Genomic DNA, 27,011 nt, shown 5'->3' on the forward strand with positions numbered 1-27,011 from the left:
CATTTTACAGATACAACCAGGCTCACTTTATACTTTTTATATACTTAAATGCTATTGAATTATAACGTAATATTTAGAAAAAAAGGGAAGAAAACTTAGCAACGACTGATAAACATTATTTAATACTTTTACTGAACATAAGCATAAAGGTTCAGTTTTTTTTTTTTTTTTTTTTTTTTTTTTTTAACAGAGTAGAGCCATGATTATCCGAGCTCCGACTGACCAAGTTTCGCGATAGCCAAAGTCTTGTTTTAAAAAATAAAAATTTTTCAAGTCGAGACGACGTGACAATTGGTGTGAATTAACAAAAGTAGGAAAAAGCAACTGAAATCCTGAATGTTCGAACACTTGACCCTGGGATCACTACCATAAAACGTAATACACGGCTACCCAGCTTTCTCACTATTATATTCGGAAATGTTAGTCCTGTCTCTCTAGTTTCTTTCCTTTATAAAGCAACACTCCTTCCTGTTTATTAACTGAGCAGCTCCGTAATCATGTGTACTTGTGCCAGCAATCAAGTTCGAAGCTTCGAGACTATACCGGTGTATAATGGAGTTACCTTGAAAAATACTATACCACGAGATTTTAACTTCTTATAATTTTTTGTGTTCCATTTTTATTTTATTGTTTAATTTTTAGCTTAAGCTATCAGAATTGAACGTACAACCATTAATATAGTAGGCCTATTTAATTATTATACTGTACTTCACGCAGTACAGTACTACGCTTTACTTTTCAGGAAGACTGAAATTTTCTTAGGTTAATTACGTCCACCTTAACTCTGGTAATCAAAGCTCTACTCCATGCATTATTGTCTTCACTAATACCAACAGAATCGCAAGATGAACATACTATAATATTTAAATTTTATAACACAAATGTTTGTTTCTTTTTTCTCTCTTTTGCCTTCTAGGGTTATGTTGTGTTAGGGTAGCATATCTTATATGTGTGCAATGTTACGTCGTTCATTTTTTTCGTTATCTACGAATATTAGTATGCACATACGACGTGCATTTGTTTCATTATCTACCAATATTAATATGCACAATAAGTTGTGCACCTTACAACACAATGATCTAATCTATTATGTTCTTTAAGTAATCACAATACGTGCTTATACCAAAAAGTGATGAAACACTAGTCAAACATGTAGCAAAAGCATACATTTATTGACCTGTGTTACAATTATTCTTTTAATTATTTCTGCAAAAGTATGAGAACAGTACCCAAACTTAAAATTTAATAATTGTTATTTAATTAACTATTAAAATGTAAGCCCAAAATACATGAAGAGAAACTTAATCGTCTGGAAAAAGTTCATCCACAGGAACATTACTGAAAATTTTACTAGATATGTCATAAAATACTTTAGCAAATTCTTTATCTGTTGAAGGTTTCAGAAGATCATACACCTCCAAAATGTGGTCGTTTATCATTTTATTCATTGCCATTCCTGTAAGCAAAATGACACAAATAAAGTAAAGTGAGCGCTAATTATTTATTATAACACTAATTCACTTAAAAACTATTGTATAACTACATATATATAGGTGAAACCTAAAAACCAGTATTGTATAACATGTCTAAAATATTAAGATATGTGAAGGTTTCGGTAATGATTCCATCTCTCTTTTATACACAAATGAGCCTTGTGCCTCATGAGGAAACTGTCATTTGACTGTAATCTTACAAAAATTGTAATTGCAATGTTATTTTAGTTTACATTTTTATAAAGTCAAGCACCCGAAGTCAACAATTTTCCGACGTCAACATTAACAGTGCATAATATATTTTGTAATTTTCAGAAATCATATAAAAATTCCAATTGGTTAATTACAAGTACTAAATTGAAATGAAAGTTTTAATTATATATTGGAATTCTAGATACAATCCATTTGAATCACTCAGTGGCCATCGTAGTCCCAGACATACAAGAATTATAAGATCTGTAAAGTCATCATAACTGTTGTTGTAAACTAGGAACAGAGAGATAAATTCTTTTTGTTACCGCATTCCACTGCATACGAGTGTGTCTATGTGTGTTTTTTTACCAAGAACATGTTCTAGGGGTATGTCGAAAAAAAGAGCCGATATTTTTACTAGAGTTGACAACACTAATGAAGTCGAGTAGGCAATTGTGCGTTCCATACTATACAGCGCTTTCAACGGAGATAGAATCGTCTGAATAGGGCTGCATATGGGGAACTAGTAGTAAGATGAAATGGGTACCGTAATAAAAAAAAAAAAAAAAAAAAAAAAAGTACATCAACAGTAAAGACAAATCTGAACTACGATTTCTTAACGGCAAAGGACAGAATGCAACTGACATCTTTTGAGAATTATTTGTCATTTACGGACCGACACTAATTAGTAAAAGCAAGGTCAGCCATTGGTGTAGGAAGTTTCAGAAATTTCGAATAAATGTTCGTCACGATGAGCGTAGAGGAAGACCTAGTTTTCAGACGGACAATCTGGTAGAACGCGTGATCAAGAAAGCGCGATCCATTCATCTATTCATGAAATTAGTATCAGGATGACACCAGGATATCATATTCCACTGGTAAGTTGATAAAGCAGACAATATAACTGGGTTACCCTGGTTCTCGTAAGGCGAAGAAACTCAAACAAAATCTATCATAATCATGGCCACCGTGTTATGGGAACAAAATGGTGTAATTCTTCTGGAGTCCTTGTGGCCATGAAAAAAATCGCAAGCATATGTGTACCTCTAAACACTGAAAAAAAATTGTCGGAGAGGAATGCTACACTTAAGTCCTTGGTGGCTCCTGCTCACACTCAGGTGCTCGTACTGTTTGTATAATTCAAAGATTTCAATAACAACTATTCAAGCATCCCTCTTACAGCCCGGCTCTCGCTTCCAGTGATTTCTTTCCTTTTCTTTAGTGATAAAGTGCCTTGTAACGAAGTGTTCCAATGACTGTGAAGTGCTTGGAACATCAGTTGTAGTCTGGCTGTAGCCTCAAGAGTTAGAACTACACAGATGGTTACGGAAGCTTGTTCTCTGCTACTAGAAATGTAAGAATTTATGACCAAGGTCTTTTGTGTATCAACCATAATATTTTTTCTCCTATCGTTTTCTTTTTATTTTAATATCGACCGTTTTATATAATGTAATATTCTGTAGGTAGAGTAAATAGCATACAAGGGAGTTTTGCTTAGCCTTATCCCTTTTTATTATAAAAATGTCATATAATTATTGTGCAAAGTTTCTATAAGTTTGTCTTGAAATCTTTATATATTCTACATAAATGTTTTCAGTATAGAATAAGAATAACTTCTTTCGGCATACAATGTTGGCTTGGGTGGATTGGATATTGCCTTAGCCCAAAGCGGCCTCAAATGGGATAGGAAACTCTGTAGCCCAAATCGGCCACAGCAATAAGTATTAAATGTTTACACTCCTTAACCAATAACAGGCTTAGAAGTAGTTCTTGAAGGAAAGGCTCCTTAGCCCATAGCAGCCTCGGGAGAAGGTATTGTAGGTTAGGGATCAGTACAAGACACTGATAATTTGTTAGTGCCGTCGTCATCTTATATAACCATCCTTTGGAGGGATAACCAGTGGAGGTGTTGTCGTATATCTTCGTGGCTCTCCGTGCCCTTTTCACCTCTTCCTGAAAATGTATTCTCTATGTGTCGTTTGTCCCTATTTGTATACAAATTGTAAAACCATGTGTTTATAGTAAAAAAAAGTAACCTATAGTATGTGTGAGTGTACAGATCTATGCAATATATATATTGCAAGGAGTGAGATGAGGGCTGACGACATGTATAATACATATATATATATATGCCTCGGACGTCTGAAGTGATTTATCGAAGTAACATAATTTTCTTTCAAAGACAAGAAATAGACAAACGTTTCTGTGGACGATTTTGCTAAGAGGGAATAGTGAATGTGTTTCAAGAGTCCTACTAATAAGGTGACAAGAGGTAGGTGTCCTGCGTTAAATGCGAACACAGTTTCATTGCAAATTCAGCATGGTGGAAGCAGTCAGCCCAACACTGTAGCTTAGAGAAACTCGGTCCACGCTTCTCGTCCGACCAAACAAGACATCATATCATCGCATCTACCAGTCACTAGTTTGAGAGGCTACAGAGAAATACATGAGTAGATATAACAAGAACACGTCAAGAGCCAATAAGCTGTCCGACCTGCCATAGCCCAGGAGCTACCAATTATGCAATAATGTTGGATATTAATGACTAACTAAGAAATAAAACATTGCGCAGAAAAAAAAGGTATTTTGTTTCCACAAGTCAATCAATTATTCTCCTTTTAACTTTGAAACCTATTCTGGTTTCTTCTTTGTAATTTTTTACCTTCTTTCTAACACTCATGTTTTATTTAAGCACTTCTAGAGGAATGACTTCTGTGCCGACAGCAAGACCTAGGCAAGGTTTGTTAGTTCCTGTTCCAAAATACCCATATATTTTAAGGAAATATGATCTGCAAGGTCTGACAAACCTCCAAGGTGCATAATACTATATGAAACATGGTCTATAAATTTATGTCCAATCGAAAACACAACCGTGGTTGTATGCGAGTATAGACTCGAATAAAAAGCACTCATATAACCATAGAAAGTGCAATGTTATAATTGCAGAAATTACTTTTCGCTTGAGAACAGTGCGCACTTCCATTTCCTACTGAGCAGCATCATTTTAAATACAATGTATCTTTCTTTTGGCATTGAGCACTGTATACTGGTAAATAAATCTCTCTATATAATAAATTCATACATACACTTAATTGAGCCTAGTATTGAATCACTACCTAACAGAAACTTTGTTTAGACTAGTTCTCAGATAAACAAGTCCAACAACATAAGTTGAGTATTTAAAACGATTACTACGGTATTGAAACAGAACGAGTATTTACAGATGATGATCAGAAAAATGGAAACACCTGTAGTTGGCAACACACACGTCAGATGTATGAGTTGGCAGTGGTGTCGTGGCGCCCGCAGCGCCGGACTGCCAGTGGTGGTGTGTTAGGTCGGCCTCCATACTACGTCAGGCGCAGTGGAACAGCAGTGTCAAGTGGCTGCAGCAAACGGAGGTAGTGTAAAATTGGAGACCTCTCAGATTTTCAAAGAGGGCAAATTGTTGGTGCGCGGTTATGTGGAGTGAGTGTGATGGCAGTGGCTACTGTGTTAAATGAGTCGCGTGGGACAGTGTCGAAGGTTATGACGGCCTACACAACACACGGGAAAACCACATCAGGGAAGCGGAACAATGGGCGGGAAAAAATCATGAGTGACAGGTCACGCCCGGTATTAAAGCGCACTGTCACACAGAACCGTCGTGCCACTGCGGGGCAAATGACGGAGGAACTCAATTATCACCTCCCCGACCCTGTTTTGACAATCACAGTCCGCCACGAATTACATGACATGAATTTACGGGGTCGTGTTGCACGGGCCAAACCGCTAATCAGGGACCATAACGCATTCGCACGCCGCAAATGGTGCCGAGACCATGCAACTTGGACCGTTGAGGACTGGAAACGTGTGATATGGTCGGATGAGTCATCCTTCACCCTACCAACCACGGGCCGTGTTTATGTGTGGAGAACACCCAAAGAAGCTTATGATCTGCAGTGTCTCCGCCCAACTGTGAAACGCGGCGGCGGCTCTGTGATGCTGTGGGCCGCCATATCATGGTTTCCATTGGGTCATGTGGTCACACTTAGCGGACGAATCACTGCCAACGATTATGTCGCAATTTTAGGAGACCACTTGCATACTATGGTCCGGATATTGTTCCCGGACAATGACGCCATCTTCCAGGATGATAATGCACCCATTCACATAGCTGGCGTTGTTGCAGCGTGGTTTGAGGAACATCGGTATGAAGTTCAACACCTCCCCTGGCCCGCCCAATTCCCAGATCTCAACATAATTGAACATCTGTGGTCCGTCTTGGAAACACGACTCCGGTGACGATTTCCACCTCCATCCTCTCTCACAGAACTGGCCGATGCCCTGCATGAGGAATGGTGTAAAATTCCACTTGCTACTATTCACGACCTCTACGCCTCCATCCCGCGTCGCATCAAGGCTGTTCTGAAGGCGAAAGGCGGCCCGACACCATATTTATCTGGTAAGTTGCAATTTCGTTCAGGTGTTTCCATTTTTCTGATCACCATCTGTATATATGTCTTGTTCACATTTATCCATTTGAATAATCAATTCATACGTCTCATATTGAATACAAGACGTTACATCAATGAAAAATATAAACCACAGTACAAGAATTTAAAAAATGAAAATATATTATGAATTGAGTTTTGTACATATTCTTTCCATACATTCATACTTACCTAATTGTTTATTTCCGTTGAATAAATTTGAAAATTTGGATTTTCCCCAATCAACTCTTCCTTGCGCCTTAACATTCATAATTTTGTAATATTCCTTCTTTTCATGGGTATATTTTTCTCCATCAATCGATAAGAATATTGAAAGATTGGCTAAAATAACAATATGCATGTGTTTTAATGAAAAGATAAAAAACTATTCATTCTTAAACAGATTTAAACGAAATGTAGACACTGGCTTCATACGATGACATAATCAACATACAAGTTGTCAAGATTTAATTGAAATTGTTTGTTGAGCACAACGTCTATACATTAATAGCCGAACAGTGAGAGAAAATAATGACAATGTAAGCACATTTGCATAGTTCCTAATTAATGACAGATAGTAAACCATTAGATTTGCAGCAGCAGAACGTATCACTTGGTCAACATGCTTTCGAGGACTAATAACAGATGGAGGCTAGAGGTCAAAGGATTCAAATAACAGAGTATTAGCATTACATTATTAACCAGGTGGGAAATTGATGAATAAGAGATTTTCGTGTCATCTGGCATGTTCTTTGTGAGTTGTAAGTGTGTCATATATGGCACTTACTTATTTCTCGTCGGAAGTAAGTGAAAAATCTAAAATTCAAGTTTTAATTCATTTTTCAAGTTCCCATATGAGGTTATTCAATACTAAAAGAAAAAGACTCATGCAGAAAAGGGTTAACTAAAAAATACAGGGATAGTAATAACAAGAGATTAACACGATGAATGCCAGAGCAAAATCAGGTATAGTGCACCGTGGGGCCAGTTTAATTGGAGGAAAATACGTTTCATAATGATCAAATCATTTCTGGGAAATATCCATCAGAAGATAGAAATCAATGATACTGAACATCTTTTGAGGCCGGAGAATATATGGATGGGTATTTGGACAAAGGCGATGTCCATCCTTTCGTTTCCTTCAGGACACACAATTCAAGGCATCTCATAAATCAGAGATTCATGCAAAACTTTAAAAATGGAATGTTTTTTATAAATGGAATGTTTACAGGAGGTTCTTTTCCTTTTATGTAATGTGCTACAACTAGAAAAACACTTCAGACATTATCCATATCAATCACAAAACGTGATTTTCGGAGAAAAATGGACATATCACCTTTGTAAAGATACTTCACCTTTAAAACATATATGTTTATGCATCACTGATAATTCACACGGCTTCAAAAACAAAGATGCAAAGCGTGTGAAGCACATAATTATGATGCACATGGCTCGGCAAAAAGCATCCAGTATTAATCATCGATGATGCACTAACCAAAATCAACAGATGGTTGAACAAAAAATAAGATATTGGTTTTAACATACAGTTTGTAAAACATACCAGTCCCAAGTGCAATTTACGATTTCCTTTTTTATGACCCTACCCCTAGACAGGCTGAAAAATGTTTTAAAAGAACTGACATTAGTTTTATATGTACAACTAATGCTGATCATTTCAACAGAAATTAGCAGAAAGATACTCTAGTCTTACAGCTTCGAGTGAGCTTGATTTGCTTTCGAGTATTTGAGTATACCTAAATATTATCAGTTATGGTTATTATGCAATTTATGGTGGGATTGATTAACCATCATTTACTGGGTTAGGATCATGAAAAATATATCTTCTTCCACTGTTCCAACTTCAAGTGGTGTTGATTATATGTATTCCGAATTATGCAAAATAACTAATCAGTTATTATATTTATTAACAAATTGTATCATCTCTTATGTTCTGTAACGTCAAGAGAAGTAAATTCTACTTGCTCAACAGAAAATGATTTTGTTAAAGATACAAAATTTAAATTCTTAATCATTGAAAGTACACTTACTTCTATTATTGCACTTACTTCTTTCTATTATTGCTACGCATGAGGTGAGAACTTAGGAGATGTGGTTTTCCTGGTATTGTTTTTAATACTGGTTAATATCTAATCCAGTCATTTGTTTATATATTTTTTATCTTGCAATTTACATTTGCTACTATGAATAGAATTCCCTTTCCATCTGTTTCAAGACTGACAAGGGAACTACTTGAAGTGGTACGCGGGGATGTGCAACTGTTATATATCCTTAGAAAGGTCATACCGAATACACCTTGCATGTGAAATATTTGAATGAGGCCTGTAGGTGGAGTGGAAACCATTTGAAAATCACAACAAGGCACACTCCGAAGCACCATAAAACTTGGACAAAATAGGGAGCTATGATGTATTTGGTGTATAATAGATTTAAAAGGTACTAATCTCACATGAAATGTTCATAAATCAAAACAGAAGACACAAATTACATAAAACAAGCTATGAATCTGAAATTGAGGATATAGCGATATTTGGTTTGCTTTGAATGAACCGAATACCAAAAGCGTAAAATGCAACATGACGGATCCAAGATGGCGGTCAAAATGCAAAACACTACTATGGAACTAAAAGCAGGTAGGCAGAGGTTTTCGTGGTCGCAGAGTACGAATCCAATATTATAAGTGCAAAATACAACATGACGGATTCAATATGGCGGCCAAAACGTGTAAAAGTACAAATTGTAGATATGTGGATCGAGACGTTCCTGGGCTCCATCTCGATGTCGTCTAGATTTTGAGAAGCAAATTTCGGTCTCGAATTTGGGATGAGACCGAGACGAGATCGAGACTATTCTTGCTGTCTATACAGTCCTTAATCATAGGAGTGGGCATTTGTCATACGTATATATGGCTCGCAAGTGTACACGGCATAATGTGAAACTGGAAAGACAGTTGTGGAAACACAATGAAGTTTTAACACTTTAAGCGCCATGTGCATATATTTTATGCACACTTGGTCTGTTCCTGGGGGCCATTGCATATATCTTATGCACACTTCTGTTTTCTGCTGGAGGCCAATGCATAAATTTCATTTTTTTCTGTTTCGGGTCTCTCTTTTTTCTTCTTTGTTTGTTAAAAAATATTAATTTTCTTGTTGTTCTATACATTTGATTATATTTTATGATGATTTTTTGCGAAAATACGAGTGTGCATAAATTATATCCACATGGTCCCTGGGACAAAATTGAGAAGTAAATTTTCATGTTATTGTAATTTACGATAAATTTATTTCAAAAGTTTGGCTAAATAAGTTCTTATAATTCTCGAAATTTCAAAGTATTTGGAGATAACATTTCAAACAAGTATGTTTTTCATATTTTTTTCTAAATATTCATTGTTAGCTTTTGTAAACCAAGAGATAACAAAATATAAGAAAATAAGATAGAATATATAAGAAAAGAAAATATAAGAACAAATGACAGTTTATCTCAAGAGTTAGTAGGGAAATCACCATTTTTTTCAGTTTTTCAAACTTACACTGTGTTTTTCAAAAAAACAATCTTGGCAAATCGCTTTGTCCTCTGAACACGCGGGACACACGGTTAAAACTTGCTTAGAGTGTTTTGCTGCATGTGCTCTTCCAAACCTCTGAGACAGCTTGGTATAGCATTCTGTACAACGACGCCTTTTCTTATCTGATGTTTGGAGAATGTGTTTTCTTGAAGAAGGTTGCCCATCGGGATGAAATGTATCTTCTTTCTTCTTACGAAATATCAAAGCAAGGGAAAGCTTTTCACGAAAGTCAGTAATTTGGTAAGTTTCGCCCGTCACCTTTTTGAAAATTGCGTGCGCATTAACTACAGCCGTGTTAGTAAGTAGTTCTATTGCCACTTTTCGGTACCATTTCACTCCCTTCCGTGTTGTAGTTGCATAAGAAGCCATCTGGTCGGATACATCAATATACGACTTAGCTTCATTGTATTCCAAAATCGTGGAAGGTTTTTTTGTTGTGTTTTTGTTGTGCTTGTATGTAACTTCTGTCATGGTTGGCACATCTTTGGTGGAAAGAAATAAAACATCACGCTTATCCCTCCACTTCCCCACAATCACATTGGTATTGCTTTGCAGAGCGATCATTTCACCTTTTTGGAGTTTCGCTGAAACTACTGGTTTTGGATTTCCTTTCCGTTTTTTCCTCAGGGTTCCTATCAAATGTGTTTGATTGCTGTTGAGTTCGTGAGCCAAAGCAACACTGGTATAAAAATTGTCTGTGAACAACGTTCTACCGGCATTCAATAACGGACTCATCATTTCCATCACTATCTTTGTTGACACAGCTTGCTTTGTTGATTTGGCCTCCTTTCCTCCGTAGAGTTTTACGTACCAAGTGTATCCACCCTTGACACAAAGCTTGAATAATTTCAGTCCGTATTTGTGTCTCTTACCTGGTATGTACTGCTTGAAACTAAGTCTTCCTCGAAACGGAACCATTGTCTCATCAATACATACAGTTTGTTCGGGTATGTACACAGTCTTGAATTTTTCATTCAGCATGGCAATAAGGGGATTGATCTTATGCATTCGGTTAGATTTGTTTTCCACTGATTCGTTATCAGAGAAATGAAACATACTAAGAAGTAGCTCAAACCGGTTTCGAGACATACACTTACTAATATTGTTTTCATATAGTGGACTTTTAGATCAGTATTTCCTGATATTTGGTTTTTTATCCAACCCCATCCATAAAATCAAACCTAGGAACTGGAGTATTTCACTCTTATCTGTATCATACCACATGGACAATCGTGTATGATCAGTTGACGTTTCGTTTTCAATATGAGAAATAATACATTGCTCTGCGTATCTGTTCGTTTCAGTTACAATTAAGTCCAATACTGAGTCATCAACAAATAGCTCATAGTATTTTAGAACGTCTTTTGTACCTTGCAAAATGTCAATAACCTCGCCCGTCACACCACTATCGAAATCACATTCGAACTCGTGCATGTTTCCAGACACTGGATACCACACAATTTCTTTTGTGGAACTAGTCCCAGATTCGGTTTCCTTTGGGTCCGTTTCGGAATTACTCACTTGATGGCCACTAAATATTGATTCACTATTCTGTGATCTACGTCTTCTTTTCCGGCATGGCTTAAGGATATGTTCGTATTCTTCACCGCTAGAAGAATCACTGACAGTCTTGGGTGGTGAAAAAGGAGGATCATCAGAATTAGTAATGTTACTAAATAATTCTTCACTTAAGTCACTCACATCACTTTCCATTCCTTGCAAGATATCTCTTATTGCGTCCTCGTTTGCCATATTGAGGTGAAAAAGAATTATTACACGGAGCAGGTGCTTCTCACAACAGCGTAATGTTAACTGAAATGCACTACAATTTAGCTTCTAACAACAATGAACTTTGACTGCCTGCAGCCGTACCAACTTTTGAGTAATTAACGGCCTGTCGCTATATGCGGTTCCCGTGGGCCAGTACTAAATATCTGTACATTTGTTTCAACGATAAATGTATAGAAAATCTCTACACAAGCCTATAATCTGTACACTGAATCATGCAGAAAATATATGCACATGGCCCACAGGTAAAAACTTTTTGTGCATACAATTTATGCACATGGCCAAATAAGGGAAAATAGAAAATATGTAGTTGGTCCCAAGAGGAAAATTCTGATTTTGACCCTTGGCGCTTAAAGTGTTAATCTCCAACGTGCACTTTTCACTGTCACTGTTTGGATCTTGAGACGCTATCTGCATATAATCGTAAAGTAACCTACAGGCGCTACTTAAGCGAGATGTTACAGATGTAAAGTGTACTTGATGCAAATTTTTCAACTATGTATAACACATGGCGATTTCTGCATATCGGGGGTGGGGAAGGCAGTTAGTAGTAAAATAATTATTGTCTATGTTCGGAATCTGTTCGTAAAATAATTCGTATGTTTGGAATTTGTTAATATCTTAAATCTTTTATATGCGCTACAAAACCTACCCTGCATTCCATGCCTCAATTTTGGCAAGATTGTATAGCAAAATACCCTCCCTGTTTATTGTAAAACATCACCTGCCCCTACCTTACCCCATTATGTACTATAGGTATTTTTCTACTATATTTGAAAGAATAGCATATGTACGTTCTGTACAATTTTTTTTTTTTTTTTTTTTTTTTTTTTTTTTTGCGATTTTCATCCGCCACATTTGATTGGTCATATTGCATTTTTCATATTGCACTTTTAACATTGGATTTCTCATATTGCATTCTGCATATTTCGCTTTTAACATTAAATTGGTACTCCGTGACCACGAAACGCTCTACCTACTCACTTTCAGTTCTATAACAGTGTTTTGCACTTTGTCCGGCACCTTGGAGACACCATTTGGAAGTATACACTTTTGGTATCACATTCATATATAGCGACGTCGAATAACTATACACTCAAATATCAGATTCATCTGTTATTTTTGGTGTAATTTGTGTTCACAATGTTGGATTCGTCATTTTGATTTGTAGACATTTGACGTCAGACTTGCATCCAGCTAACTTTTAAAGCTACATATACACCACGTTTCAAAACAATTATATTGTAGCTTCCTGTTTTGTCCAAGTTTTATGGTGTTTCGGAGTGTGCCTTGTTCTGGTCTACAAATGGTGGCCATGCTCCCTACAGGCTCCATTCAAGCAAACTGCTTCACATTTAAGTTGTACTCGGTTTGTCCTTTCGAACAATATATAACACAAGCAGATCCCCGAGTACTACTTCAAGTACTTCCCTTGTGAGCCAACAGTAAAGATTGTGCACAGACACAAAAGCTAAATTCGAAATTTTGAGCACCAAAAAACAAATACCACTACCTGTCAAAGTACCACTGCTATACTATTATTTCTACTATACTACCAATACTACGAAAATCGTTACTAATTTTAATAAAAAAGGGAACTTACTGAAGTTGAGATACACTTTACCATGCCCTGATATAGGTAAAAGTAAAAGTTGTCCTCGAACGGTGTAATCAGCAGTAAAATAAACAGTGCGACATATCGCATTAGCTTCCATGTGAAACGGATCAAGACTAATCCTGCAACAAAAGACGTTAAACACATTTGTGATTTGATGCAATGTACTAAAAGGGTGAATAGACATTAAAAGGGAGACACATTAAAAATATTTAATGATTTTGGAAGAATTGGTAGTGATTTGAGAGAAAATAGAAGTATAGCGAAAAAAAAAAAAAACAATATTCTTCATCACAATCTCTTGGTTATGGATTAAAAGTGGAATCCCTTGTCATATATTTGCACGTTAATTCTGAGGTACCATGTACCAATTTTCTCAATCCCACGCAGCGAACAACAGATTGTTGACAAAGTATTGGAGATGATAACACATAATAGCAACCATACTGGTCATGTAACATAAAGCACAAAACAATGATGTCAAGAAGGTAGATACCTGGAAAACAGTTGGTAACCTATCCGCCTAAAAATTTGTTTGAAACAAATTATCATTCCACAGTGTTGTCTCTTTGGCTAAAGATGGCAGATGAGTTGAAGGAATGAGAATATGCTAGATAATAGGAGAACTGTGAGGAAACCAATGTACATCTCGGTGACCAACATGAAAAGTTTCTTGTCCACGTGAGTCATGTTGCAGGTATTAATAGGACATAGGACAAATGGTATTCTTAAGCAGTCACAATGGTGAGAGTGTCATCGAACGTGTCAGAGACGATAAAAAGCGAGCACATATACAGTGTCATATAAGAGCATACGGAATGTCTGGGAACAATAGTACGATCTACATTGAAAGTAATCCCATCCCTTCACCTCCCTTTTCCCTTCTTTGATGTACGAACATATGAGATTATCACAGGGACAGCGAAAACAAATTGCAATTAAATTGAAAGATCATTGTTTAAAGTTCACTATCATTAGACACATCGGATGAATAATGTTGCGCCGCATTGTAATCAAAGAATCCGGGGTTCCATTACTTGGATTCATAATTAGATCGGAATCAATGGTGGGTCGTGGCTTTATTTGTAGCGGTAACAGTACGTAGGAAAGTCATACCACTATAACATAACAAGTGCATTAAAAAAAACTACCTGTACCAGGTCAGGTCCTAAAACGGTGATAAACAAAAATGCAACGCATTTTATTTCGAACACGAGGAACAGTAGATCTGGCATTCTATAACCGAATACATAGATGAAGTCATACATAAGCTAATGAAATGTATATTTCTAGCAACTAGACGTTCGCAACCAGAATTACATTATCAGCCTCATACAAATTCTCCACTTATATGAAGATGTCTCCACTTTCCCAGACGTGTTTAAATCATACTGGTCATAGATCTGACTTTTTCCAAATTTACGAAATTGGTAACACGTTTCGTCGTTGCTTCTCAATACAAAATATAATGCAAGGTGAGTTCCAACCCCATTGAGTATCAATTAATTGTGGTATCATTTAAAAAAAAACTGGCTTCAGTTACAAACAGAATTTCACGTGGTTGAAACCCGTGTAAAGCTGTACGTCCACACTTCACATAGCCCCTCTTCTGAACGTGAGAAAAACCTCAAACTAGCTACAAAAACAACAATAACAAGTTATTTTCTAGAAGGTGTTCAGGCCCACCATTTTCTTCATAATAAAATTTCTTTTTATCAGGCGGGGTAAATTCCCATGTATCAGAAAGAAGATTCTGTAACACGTTTCAAATCTTTTATAAATCTTTAAAACGTTCGGATTAGCGGGTTATATCAAGAAAAGCTTTTAACAAGAAAATATGTCTATTTTAGGAATTACTAAATTTGATCAGTTGCTACTCTCCTAATGAGTCATTGACGTTACTTGTTCTTTCTTAAATATATGCCAAGGAACAATAGGTTTCGACCACCACCGACATATAGTAATAATGTAAACAAATAAAGATTGAGGTAGTTGTCCAGTGAGCTATTCCCTGAATTTAAGGCCATTTTAATGTTTGTTAGGACAATATTCAAGTTACGAAACGTTAAACTTACGTGAGCTGCTCAAGACTTAAAATTCTAAAGTTATAAGTTCGGAAGACCTATGTATGTTTCAGGTTCTGTCGAGAATCGACATATTATTATTACATAGAATTTTATACTGTTTGCCACGTCATCTTCGCAATTTTCAATTATAAATGTACTGTAATATTTGGTACAGAAAAAGGTACACGGCGTAAGCAACTATGTTATCGAAGGTACAGATTTGATTCTCTGCCGAAGCTCATTAGGTTCGGATCCTACATTAGACTGTCAGACGTAGTTTCACATAGTTTTTCTTCCTCAAGAAACGCTAAACTCTCATCAAAAATACAACTACTGTTTATTTCTAAATTGCTAAAAAAGTATCGAGTTCTTGGTATTAAACAAGACAAGTTACGGGCTTCAGAGATGACTACAAGTAAATTAACACTTAAAGATCCTTACATATAGTACCTGTCATTTGTCCTTGTTATTATTATTTGCTTATTATTACAATTTCATACAAAACTAAAATAACTATTTAATAGGGACACGACATGTTGCAAGAGAACTTCAATGATTACTTAGTTCGATGATCAGTTTCATCATCATCACTTATGGCAGGGAAATCATGGGTTTGTATCTTTGCAAAAGTACATTTCGTTTAGATTGTACGTCACACAACAGGTCCATATGAACATCTTAACTACTTACTGGCCAAGAAACGAACTCCGTACGTTTGTTTCCTGGTGAATATATTTGTGGCTGATAAAAACCAGAGTTTTACATTAAAGAGCAATTTATGTAATTTTTTATACTTCATTTACGTATTTAAATAGATAATTGAATGGTATTTGTACCCGTCCCTGTTTCTGCTTTACACGGTCGTGGTGATGAAAGGAAAATTAAACCCTAACCGGAGCAAAAAACAAATTCACCTTTTTCTGAAGATTTGCTTAAAGCATTTAAACATTCAGAATCTTTTAGAAATATGAAATGCATATTTCGATAGGAAGCCGGGCAACGGAAGTTACAAACAAATCGTTATATTTTTTGTAAAGATAACAAATATTAAAGATACTTATCACGGTGTTTCTATGTTTAATATGACTATTACCTAGAGAGTTACTCTACTTAAGGACTTTACAGAAACTAAATTTCAAAAATCTGTATTTGTTTTCCTGACAAAAGTATTGTTTTAAGATACCAGCTTTAAAAAAAAGAAAGAACAGTAACTCGTCTTATACGTAACAAACTTTATTCTGGTTAGGCTTATCTTTTGCTAGGCTGCAATACTGATAGTGGAAGTAAATGTGATTTTACTTTGCTTCCTGCAATACAGTTTCCTCTATACCTCCCACGAAGAAGACGGTTCGGATGAATCATACGTTATACTGAAAAACATCTGAATGTTTACAAATATTCTTGTGTTTACCGTGGAGATTTTAATGACATTTTCACAAATTACTCCTTAGTTGTGACAAAAAAGGCGAACCTTGAACAGTGGCAAATTTTCGGGTCAGTCGAATTTTCAATGAAACAACAAGCAAGTTGCGTGAAGCGGAAGGTTAATCATTGCTGTTTGTTTGTAGGTCGATATCTTATCTACTTTCGTCATATTTCCAACTTAAAATTACCGTAATTTTCTTTATTGTGGCTATTTTGTTTGTCTATAGTGAAATTATCATATGCATACTGTAATATTCTTGTTCTATTTCCATTCCTGACTGTGATAAAAATACATGAAAAGGGAACCAGACTTAAAGAGAATTCATATGTATCTATGATTATTCTTTCTGACTTATTTCCTGGCAGACCGTTCCGTTATTGTGACCAAAACTGGAAGAAACTGAACGAAACTTTACAAGAAAAACGGTTGATATAGAACAATAGATGTAGGCATTGTTATGACTCAAGCTATCCGCATTCGCTTAGGATTCTCATATTAGATTGGACTCTTCCGCGCTGTAGTCAAACCTTGGGAACCGATAGCTGGTGCTTGCACTGGCGAGAGGTGAGCTTGCCTTCTAATGCTTGGGCATTGTGCCTTCAAAGGATGGTAATAGAAAAGATGTCTCGACCAGTAGGTTAAGTGACAGGCAATAACCTATTTCTGGCCGCGTAGTGGGTGTATCCTACTCACTCTAGCAATACGGGTCACAAGCTTAAGAGCTTCAAAAAATAGCGGCACACTCTTAGAAGGTGCCCATGAGTAGGATCACTACAATAGTCTAATAACTGAAGAATCAATGAATAGATGGTAAACGATGCCAGTTTATCAAATTAAGTTGACCAACCCTAGCATCTCTTTGCGAGATGTAAATTACGAGGTGATATCCACTCCGTCTTTAATTTCCTATAGATTTCTCAAATTTACAGGTCCCTTTTCTTCATGTTGTATATTGTATATATATATATATATATATATATATATATATATATATATATATATATATATATATATATATATATATATATATATATATATATATATTTATAAAAACTTGAGATAGCTTGGGGCACCATTTAATATTATTCAGTTGAGGTAATTTCTTCACTGGTTACTTTGGTGTAATATTGATCAATTATAAACGGTGATACTCAAATAAAATAGGAAATCGAAAAATAGGGACCATCCCAATATATATGATTCATAGTAGGATGAATAGCTTTACAATTCAGAGGTATAAAAGCAAAACTTGCTAAATCCATTTTTCCATTTTGTCAAAAGACGAAACAAAAAATGTCTTCCCTTATGCTTCAGAATTGTTGACCTTTTTTTTTTTTTTTTTTTTTTTAGTTTTCACTACTTAATGCAGATAAGTGAAATCTACCAGTAAAGAAAAACAGTTGTGAAACATAAAGGAGTAGCTTTTGTTTCCTTTCTTGACAAAATTGAAAAACATATTTACTTGTTTTGCTTCTATACCCCTTAATTATTGTGTCGCTTCATAGTCCGTAGATTAATGCGCCAAGTTTCTACGGGTAAAGTTCCGAGTTCTATTCTCACTGGGTAGAGTGGTCCCAAGTTGAAAACTTAATAGTAAATTCAATCCTACCGTAAGCTGGAGTATATGCTGGGTGTATGAAATAAGAACATCGATTTTACAAACATAAGCTTATGCTTTTAATTATAGATATTTGGTCTAGGAATTAATTCGTGCGGTTGGTACGCACACATTGAAGCTGTAGTACAAACACAAAATACATAAATACCTTAAGAAAAATATTGTCCATCGCTAGCCACCACTTTCGCCCATCTGTCAGGCAATGTACGGATTCCGTGGCGAAAGAAGTCCTCATCCTTGGAAGCGATCCAGTCAGAGACCCATGTTTCGATATCTTCTGAAGAAGTAAATCGCTGTCCAATCAAATCGTTGTTCATGCAATCGAACAACTAGTAGTCCGAAGGAGCAACGTCTGGTGAATACGGCGGGTGGGGTAAAACTTCCCATCCGACATTTTCTAAATAGGTTTTGACGGTTTTGCGACATGTGGGCGAGCGTTATCATGTTGAACAATAAGTTTATCATGTCTGTTCTCCCATTCTGGTCGTGTTCTGGCCAGAGCTTGCTTCAAACGCATTAATTTTCGTCGATAACGTTCTCCATTCATAGTTTCACCCGGTTGCAGCAGCTCATAGTACACCACACCTTTCATATCCCACCATATGCACAGCATAACCTTTGCACAGTGAATATCTCGTTTTGGTTGTGATGGACCTGGTTCACCTGGTTTCACCCAGGCCTTTTTTCGTTTAGGGTTCTCGTAATGGATCTACTTCTCATCACCTGTAATAATTCGATGCAGAAACCCCTTTCTGCTCTGTCGTTGAAGCAGCAATTCGCAAATGGTTTTTCGTCTTTCAACGTCTCTGTCTTTCAATTCATGTGGAACCCAATGTGACATCTTTTGAATCATTCCCATGGCTTTCAAGCGTTTGGAGACTGTTGTTTGATCAACGCCTAATGCTGCTGCAAGTTGTTCCTGCGTTTGACACGAATCCTGCTCGAGCAATGCTGTCAATTCTTCGTCTTGAAATTTTTTTGGCTGTCCAGCTCGCTCTTGGTCTGCCAAGCCGAAATCACCACTTCTAAACCGTGCAAACCACTTCTGACACGTTCGCTCAGCTAGAGCATGGTCACCATACACTTCCACCAAAATACGATGACTTTCAGTCGCACTTTTCTGCATGTTAAAGTAATGCAGCAGGACACCCCGCAAAAACACTTTATCAGGCACAAATTGCGCCATGTTCACTTAACTACAAACTGGTGTTGTTGACGCTTTAATCCACTGCCCTATACTACGAACGATACGCGATGACAGAGGTTTGCAACACATGTGTGGATACACGGAACTGTGGGACGCTCCGTTCGTTGCGCCATCTCTTGTCCAACCGCACGAATTAATTCCTAGACCAAATATATATATAGCAATTGGAGTATTAACTTGATCCTGAAATTCATGCTTCTGAGTATTATCAGTCTTATCCATAAAATGCTTACTTGTGAGAAAAAACGAACGAAACCAACTCAATTACATAATATTAAATAGTGTAAAAGGTGACCTCTGGTTTTGAACTCATTTACGATATCCAATACCAGGTAACGGTAACTTGTAAGTTCGCAACATTTAGAATGGATAAAAACTATTCTAAACCTAATGGAAGTAAATTGTATTCTTGTATAATACCACCTTGTCTGTCATCTTAAATTTCGCAATCTTAGATTCAGATTTAAAGTTTTCATTGGATGGGGTGAATTCCAAATTGTGTTGGGATAGCTTTCCAACAAAAACACACATATGAATATACGCAAATTTGGCAGCCCACCTATGGCAGGCACAATTTCGATTTCACACATTGTTAGTGCTTCTCTAGTGGCGCATATCCCATCGTTAGTGCTCCAATAGATATATGATTTTCTTTTTTTTTTTTTTAAAAAAAAAAAAAACATTTTCCTCACCTAATTTCACGTCAACACGTCGTACAGAACTTACAACAAACCACAATTTAGATTTCACCAATCATTATTATGTCGTTAGTGCTCGTTAGTGCGCATGCCCCATCGAGAGTGCTCCATAAATTAGTTACTGCTCCATCATTAGTGCTCATGCAAGTTTGAAGAAACAATTATTAGCCTGCTAACTCATGCCACCAGATCGAAGACTAAACTTACATCAGACCACAACTTCGATTACTCCAGCCATTAGTGCTTCGTTAGTAAACGTTACTGCCGATTATATCGTTAGTGTTTATAGATAATGGTTCAGTTTTCTCAAGTAACCATTAATAGAATGCAACATAATGTTGGAAGAGAAGATACGAAATGTACGGTAGATCATAATCTCGATTACGTACGTCATTAGTGAATCGATTAGTACTCGGTAGTGCCCATATTCCATCGTTAGTACTCCACAGATAACGGCTACATTTTTAAGATTTCTAGTACTAACATCACGCCAGCAGCTCACGAACAAAATCTACGAGAGACAAAAACTTCGATTATATCCGTCATTAGTGCTTCGTTAGTTCTCGTTAGTGACGTATCTTCTACCGTTAGTGCTTCAAAGATAGTGGATACATTTTTCAAAAAAAACATTCCAGTCCTGCTCACTTCAAGCCAGCAGACCAGGAACGAAATCTACATCAGACCAATTCTTTTTATTACACCCGTCATTAGTGCTTTGTTGGTAGTCGTTAGTGCTGTATATCAAATCGTTACGTGCTCCACAGATAACGGACACCTTCTTCAAGGAAACAACTATTGGGCTGCTAACTTCATGCCAGTACATGTACAAAATCTATGGTAGATCACAATTTATATTACACGTGCCATTAGTGCTTCGTTAGTGCTCATTAATGCTGCTAATCCCATTGTTAGTGCTCCAGAGATAATGGCTACATTTAAAAAATCCATTTTCCACTCCTAATTTCATACCAATACGTAAGAATCGAAACCTAAAGGAGACTATAATTTTGATTACACCGGAAATTAGTGCTTAGTAAGTGCTGGTTACTGTCTCATATTCCACCGTTAGCACTTCGCAGAAAACAAATATATTTTAAATAAAGACATTATTGGCCTGCTAACTTCATTTCAGCAGACCAAGGACCAAATCTACGCAGTCCACAATTTTGATTACACAAGTAATTATTGATTCGTTAGTGTTAGTTAGTGCTGCGAATCTCATCGTTAGTGATCCACATGCAAGGGCTGTATTTCTAGCTGGCTTGCCGGGCTTATTGTCATGAAGTTAGCAGGTAATTAGATATTATTTTAATGAGTTTGCGTACTTCTGGAACATTAACGGTGAAATGTTCGACAGAAACGAGCACGAACCAAACACTAACGATGTGTGGAAACAACATTATGATTCACTGTAGATGATTAGCCATACATTTGGCATGAAGTTAAAAGGCCAATAGTGATTTTTAAAAAAGAAGTGGTAAGAAGTTAGAAAGCTGATAATGATTTTTTTTAAGTTGGCGCTACTTGGGGAGTATTAACTATGTGATTTTCGGCACTAAGAGCACTAATGATGTAATAACGATACACGTAACAGAAATCGAGGTGTGACGTAGATGCCTTGCCACGAATTGCTATGAAAGTAAAAGGTAAGTAGATTCTTTTAATAAGTTAGAGCTATCCCCGGAAATTTAATTATGGAATTTGTGACATAAACGAAGAACAAACAAGCACTAACAGTGTGGAATCAAAATTGCTGTGATCCTCTGCAGAAGTCATGTCACGCCTTTTAGAATGAAGTTAGCAGGTCAATAGTGATTACTTTTTCTTAAAAACAAAATCATTATCTTTATTTATAGTGCATTAACGATGGAATATACAACACTAGCAAAGCTCTAACGATGTGTAAGACCAAATAGGGTTCTTCCTGCGGAATTGTGCCTGGCCTGCAACATGAAGATAGCTGGCCAAAAATTGACTTTTAAAACATGAACGCGTTATCTCTAGAGCTGTAACGAGGGGAAGTGGAACAATAACGAGCACTAACGAAGTGTGAAATCGAAAAAGTGGTCTGTCGTAAGTGTCTTTCCCTGTAGTACGCAGACCAGTAATGACTTTTAAAAAATATAGGCGTTATTTTCAGTGCACTAACGGCGGAATATGCGGCACTAAAGAGAACTAACGAATCACTCAAGATGTGTGAAATCCAAATTGTGGTTTGCGTCGGTATTGTGTTTGGATTGTGGCATGTAAAAATTAACAGGCCAATAATATTTTTTACATGAACGAGTTGCCTACAGAGCACTAATAATGGGACATACGGTACTAACATACGGTACTAACTAAGCATTAACGATGGGTAAAATCCGAATTGTTGTCTGCCGTAAGTGTAGCCTCTGTTCTGTTTCCATGAAATTAGCAGGCCATTAATGGCTTTTTTAAAAAAATATATAGCCACTTCCTCTGGAGCACTAACGATATGGTACGCACCACTAACGAGAAATAACGAAGCACTAATGACGGTTGTAGTCAAAATTGTCATTTGCAGTAGATCTCTTTCCCGGTTTGCACGATATTAGAAGGCCAATAATGGCTTTCTTTAAAAGATGTAGTCGTTATTTATAGAGCACTAGCTATGGGATATGCTTCGCTAACTTGCATTAATAAAGCACTAATGACTGGAGTAATCAAAATTGTAGTCTGGAGTAGGTTTCGTCTCTAGTCTTCTGGTACGAGTTATGAGGCCAATATGGGCTTCTTTGAAAATGTAGGCGTTATTTACGAAGCACTAGCGACGGGACATGCGCACTCAATAAAACAGAAAATCTTGTCTTATGTTTGTTATATATTCTGATTTTTAGATATTTGTATACTTTAATACGCACCTGACTGACTCCACTTCCATATCTGAAAAGCCGTAAATTTTGACAGCTCTGTTGAGAAATCGCACACCCAATTTTCCTGATCCTGCTTTAATTTCTAGTTCACGTAACTCTAATGGATCTACTGAAGGGAGTTCATACTCAGCGATTCCTGAAAAAAAAAATCGGGAATGAAATAATCTTAGATGCACATTTCAGGAATTAATATGATGTTGAAATAGTAAAAATAATAAAACAAGCTTAAAAATGTATCTCTGCTTAAATAATTATAATAACTACCTAACAAACAATATGCCTTTGAAACCCGGAGGTTCAATGTCTCGTTCACAAAGGCAATCCACTGACTTCTGACCTCACGCAACTGGATCATAATCAATACGTAAACACACACACACACACACACACACACACACACACATATATATATATATATATATATATATATATATATATATATATATATATATATATATATATATATATATATATATATATATCGATTTAACTTCAAGTTTGTTTGCTTTATTTTATCCGAGCAAACGTTTCGCCACCTGTACAATATCATTCATTCGTTTCAATACATTCTCTTAGTATTTATGTAAACGTTGACATTAAAAATGCTTTCCTTTTGAAAAAATCAATTGAGTTTATACTTTATGTCAAGGGACTAGAAAATAACATGTGTGTTGTCTTTTAGAAATAGACTGCTCGGTGTCAAGTCATCTTACTAAAAATTGAAATCTTCCAAGGATGAAATGAATGTTGTAGAACCAGAGTGAACCAAACTCCATGAAGTAGAGCATTCATTCTACCAGCACAAACTGTGTGGCAACTGAAGAATCAGAAAATATCAATATCTCAAAATCAGTTGAAATTGGAGTTGGTTCACTCTGGCTCTACAACACCCAAATTCAAAGCTCAAAATCGCATTAGGAAATCATATTTCTTTTATGTTGGCAATCAAAAACATAACGTCAACAATTTGACGAAGGATCGTATTTCAAAATCTCACTTTTCAGACGTAAAGAAAGAAATAATAATTAAGTGGACAGGAAAGCATTTCAATATATATATATAATAACTCTTCACCTATTCCAGATAATAATTATGTGGAATTATTGATCAATTATTGCACATTTAATTCTATCCTTCTCTGCGGAAATGTGTTTCTTTATGTCTGAAAAAGTCAGATTTTGTGATTCAACCCTCCGTCAAATTGTTGATTATTTAATTACTAGTTTACGATTTATAATTCACTATTTATAAAATTATTTTTAAGAAAGTACCCAACCCCATAAGTGAATGTAATGCTAGTTTATTTGTTTATATTTTTGAAGATAGATTACTTGGCGTACAAGGGAACCATATGTTGCAGCAGGAAACCTCTTATACGTTTCCTGTAGGGTATTGTACTGAATGAGGCAGAAAGAGAGACATTATGAACAGGTGTTGTAAAATGGTTAAACCTTTCGAAAGGTGGACATGAAGAAGATTGAAGGGAATTAGATGGATAGGACAGAAACTAATCAGAATGTGTTTCCCTAGTAGGATACAAAAATAGCAATTTTAGATTTAATAAAATTGAGGAGGAGAAATTGGTTGGGATAAGGAAATGTTGTGTCAAGAACTTGGTATTAATCATGGGGATAAACAAAGAATATAAGTCAAGGTAATGTAACAAGATGGTATTGGAAAGTTTATCGTACTAACAATGGCAGAACTCCTATGATGAAGATGAGCTCATACGTTTTTTAAAAATGTTTCATCTAAAAAAATGGAACCCAATACGTATTTAGGGAACCCTCAGTTTATGTACACGTATTTTTTCTCTATCTACTAAGGAAAGTTGTTCCATTTAAGATAATTTGCCTAATATTCCTTCTCTAACTACAAAATACATATATTACACATTTTTGAAGTTCATTAAAAATCATTCGTACATTTGCAACTACTGAGTACTACGAGAGCGAATCATAAAATGAGGTTACAAAACCTGTAGTGGAATGTGTATATACATTTTGTGTGTTTCAGAAATCCTAGAGTATGGAGACATCATTCTGAAGAGAGAGTGATATCTTCTAGTGTTGTATCTTTTCCCCTAAAATGTCGTCTGCCTTCGTTGATTTTCGTTCATTGGCCATTGATTACGATGATCGAAAACGTCTTTGTCTTTGTCGTCTGAAGTTCATTACACCATCACGCGGTGTAGAACCTTGTAATATATAACTTAAATAAGGCAACAAATAGGTCTGAAAACAATACACTTAAATGTAATCTTACTTTTCCTTCTAATACTAACCATCTTTTGCGTTTCTCAAAAGTTCTTCTGCTGAATTTCTCACACAATTGCTCAAGTCTGGATCGTTTCGTTTGCAGATTGTCATATAATCAGCTGTTGAAAAACAATCACAAATATTAGAAACGACAAATATTGACCGATTATGTAAGCAAAAACTATACTGATTTTAAGAGTAATTACGCAAGGATTTACCAGACATATTAAAGCAATTTCAACTCTCTATGTTAGGCAAATACTCTAACTGCCGAAGCACACTTTCTTCTCAGGGGAAGAATGAAGTTTATAGAAAACAACGTAAGTACCGTACACAACTTTGTTCCAAACCCAGTCCATTTGGTTCAATACAAAATACTTATATATTGTACAATACATTGACCTACCTCTTAAATTTGGGAATTATCAATTTTGAAGCCCAAAAAATAACCTTGCAAATTTTATGTGTCTCCCTACTCGCTATGTGGATAGCGTCCACGCTTCTGGTGTGGGAGATTCAAGATCCGTTCCCAGCGAGAACTCATGAAGATCTACTCCGAATATTAAAGAACAGATGCATTTCCCTTACAGCTTCACTGCGAAACATAACGCTAACCTCCAATTCAATCCAAGTTAGAAAACATAAATAGCTACCTCTTTCCGCATTAAGGATTCAAATTTTCTTTAAAAAAAGTAGATTTTATTGGAAACATGTTTCTCTATCTGTGATATGACGTCGTAATGAGTCAAAACTAGCTTACTAAGGATTCTTCAGTAAGACATCCAACGTTTCATAATAGAAAAAAAATTATGATAACAGTACAAATATTTCGTTTTAAAGCTTTCACGACTCCTGATAGATAATCTTCATCAATAAGTAATTAAGAGTAATAGTGGCCAGACTTGGCCGAACTTTTATGTACACTCATGTCCAAAATTATTGTCGTATGTCTATAAATGTGTTGTTGTAGGAATATAATTTGAAAACGAATTCACCGGGTATTTCTTATAACGTTAGTATGTGTATAATCGTCAGAAACATGTATGTAGCAAATTGCATGTCAAAAAAGCAGATAATAAGAATATTATAATGAAAATAAAACTTTGTTGTATATTTAGATTATTTTGATTTAATTATTCTAATTTTCATATTTATAATTCTTTTCCTATGTAATTTACCACATATATACATTTCCTGATTATAGACATAGTATCAGTTTGCAAAATCATTATAAAATTATATTCTTACAAGAAGACAGTTACAGATATGCGACAATCATTTTGGACATGAGTGTACCTGGGTTTTTGGTTGGTTTCTGGCCCATAGGTCACTGTCCAGAGATACCTAGGACCGTCACTCAAAAATTTAGAATGAGTAACTTGGCTTACTTCTATATTCAAAACAAAAATGTGATTATTGATATAAGTGCTATCTCATATGAATCTGCCATAAGATTAGGCATATGGATACACGATAATAGTGATTATTCTCATGGTGAACTGGATCTGAAAATTGAAAACTTATTAGGCACAAACAATGAAGAAATATTACGTGCAATACATAGTGATAAAATGGTGTTCTTATGTAAACAATAAGTACATAGTATGTGCCTCGCAATGTTGTATATATGTCACAAACTGAATGGATCAAATTTACAAGTGCATTTAAGTGCGTAAAATGTTCTTCTAAAGTCTC

At 35.9% G+C, this 27,011-nt stretch overlaps 1 protein-coding gene across 1 annotated transcript; it reads right to left on the reverse strand.

Annotated features, from left to right (window-relative positions):
* Window positions 1-1,301: 1,301 nt before the first annotated feature.
* LOC145691991 (protein takeout-like) lies at window positions 1,302-25,436 on the reverse strand. The gene is made up of 5 exons (XM_081767289.1): window positions 25,343-25,436; window positions 23,047-23,194; window positions 13,138-13,271; window positions 6,350-6,499; window positions 1,302-1,456 (listed from the first exon to the last, which is right to left on the reverse strand). Exons 1-5 carry the CDS (start codon window positions 25,425-25,427, stop codon window positions 1,302-1,304), a joined length of 672 nt encoding a protein of 223 aa, XP_081623415.1. The 5' UTR covers window positions 25,428-25,436.
* Window positions 25,437-27,011: the final 1,575 nt, after the last annotated feature.

This window comes from Thermobia domestica, chromosome 8 (genome assembly GCF_964235325.1).
Source record: "Thermobia domestica chromosome 8, izTheDome1.hap1.1, whole genome shotgun sequence".
In the NCBI taxonomy this organism is placed as follows: Eukaryota; Metazoa; Arthropoda; class Insecta; order Zygentoma; family Lepismatidae; genus Thermobia; species Thermobia domestica.

Excerpts from the sequence above, each read along its gene's own strand:
- LOC145691991 (XM_081767289.1), bottom strand. The coding sequence starts at position 25,427 with ATGACAATCTGCAAACGAAACGATCCAGACTTGAGCAATTGTGTGAGA. Across the intron at positions 13,272-23,046 it reads ATGGAAGTGGAGTCAGTCAG|GATTAGTCTTGATCCGTTTC; the intron begins GTGCGTATTAAA and ends CTTTTGTTGCAG. Across the intron at positions 1,457-6,349 it reads CAACGGAAATAAACAATTAG|GAATGGCAATGAATAAAATG; the intron begins GTAAGTATGAAT and ends TTTTGCTTACAG.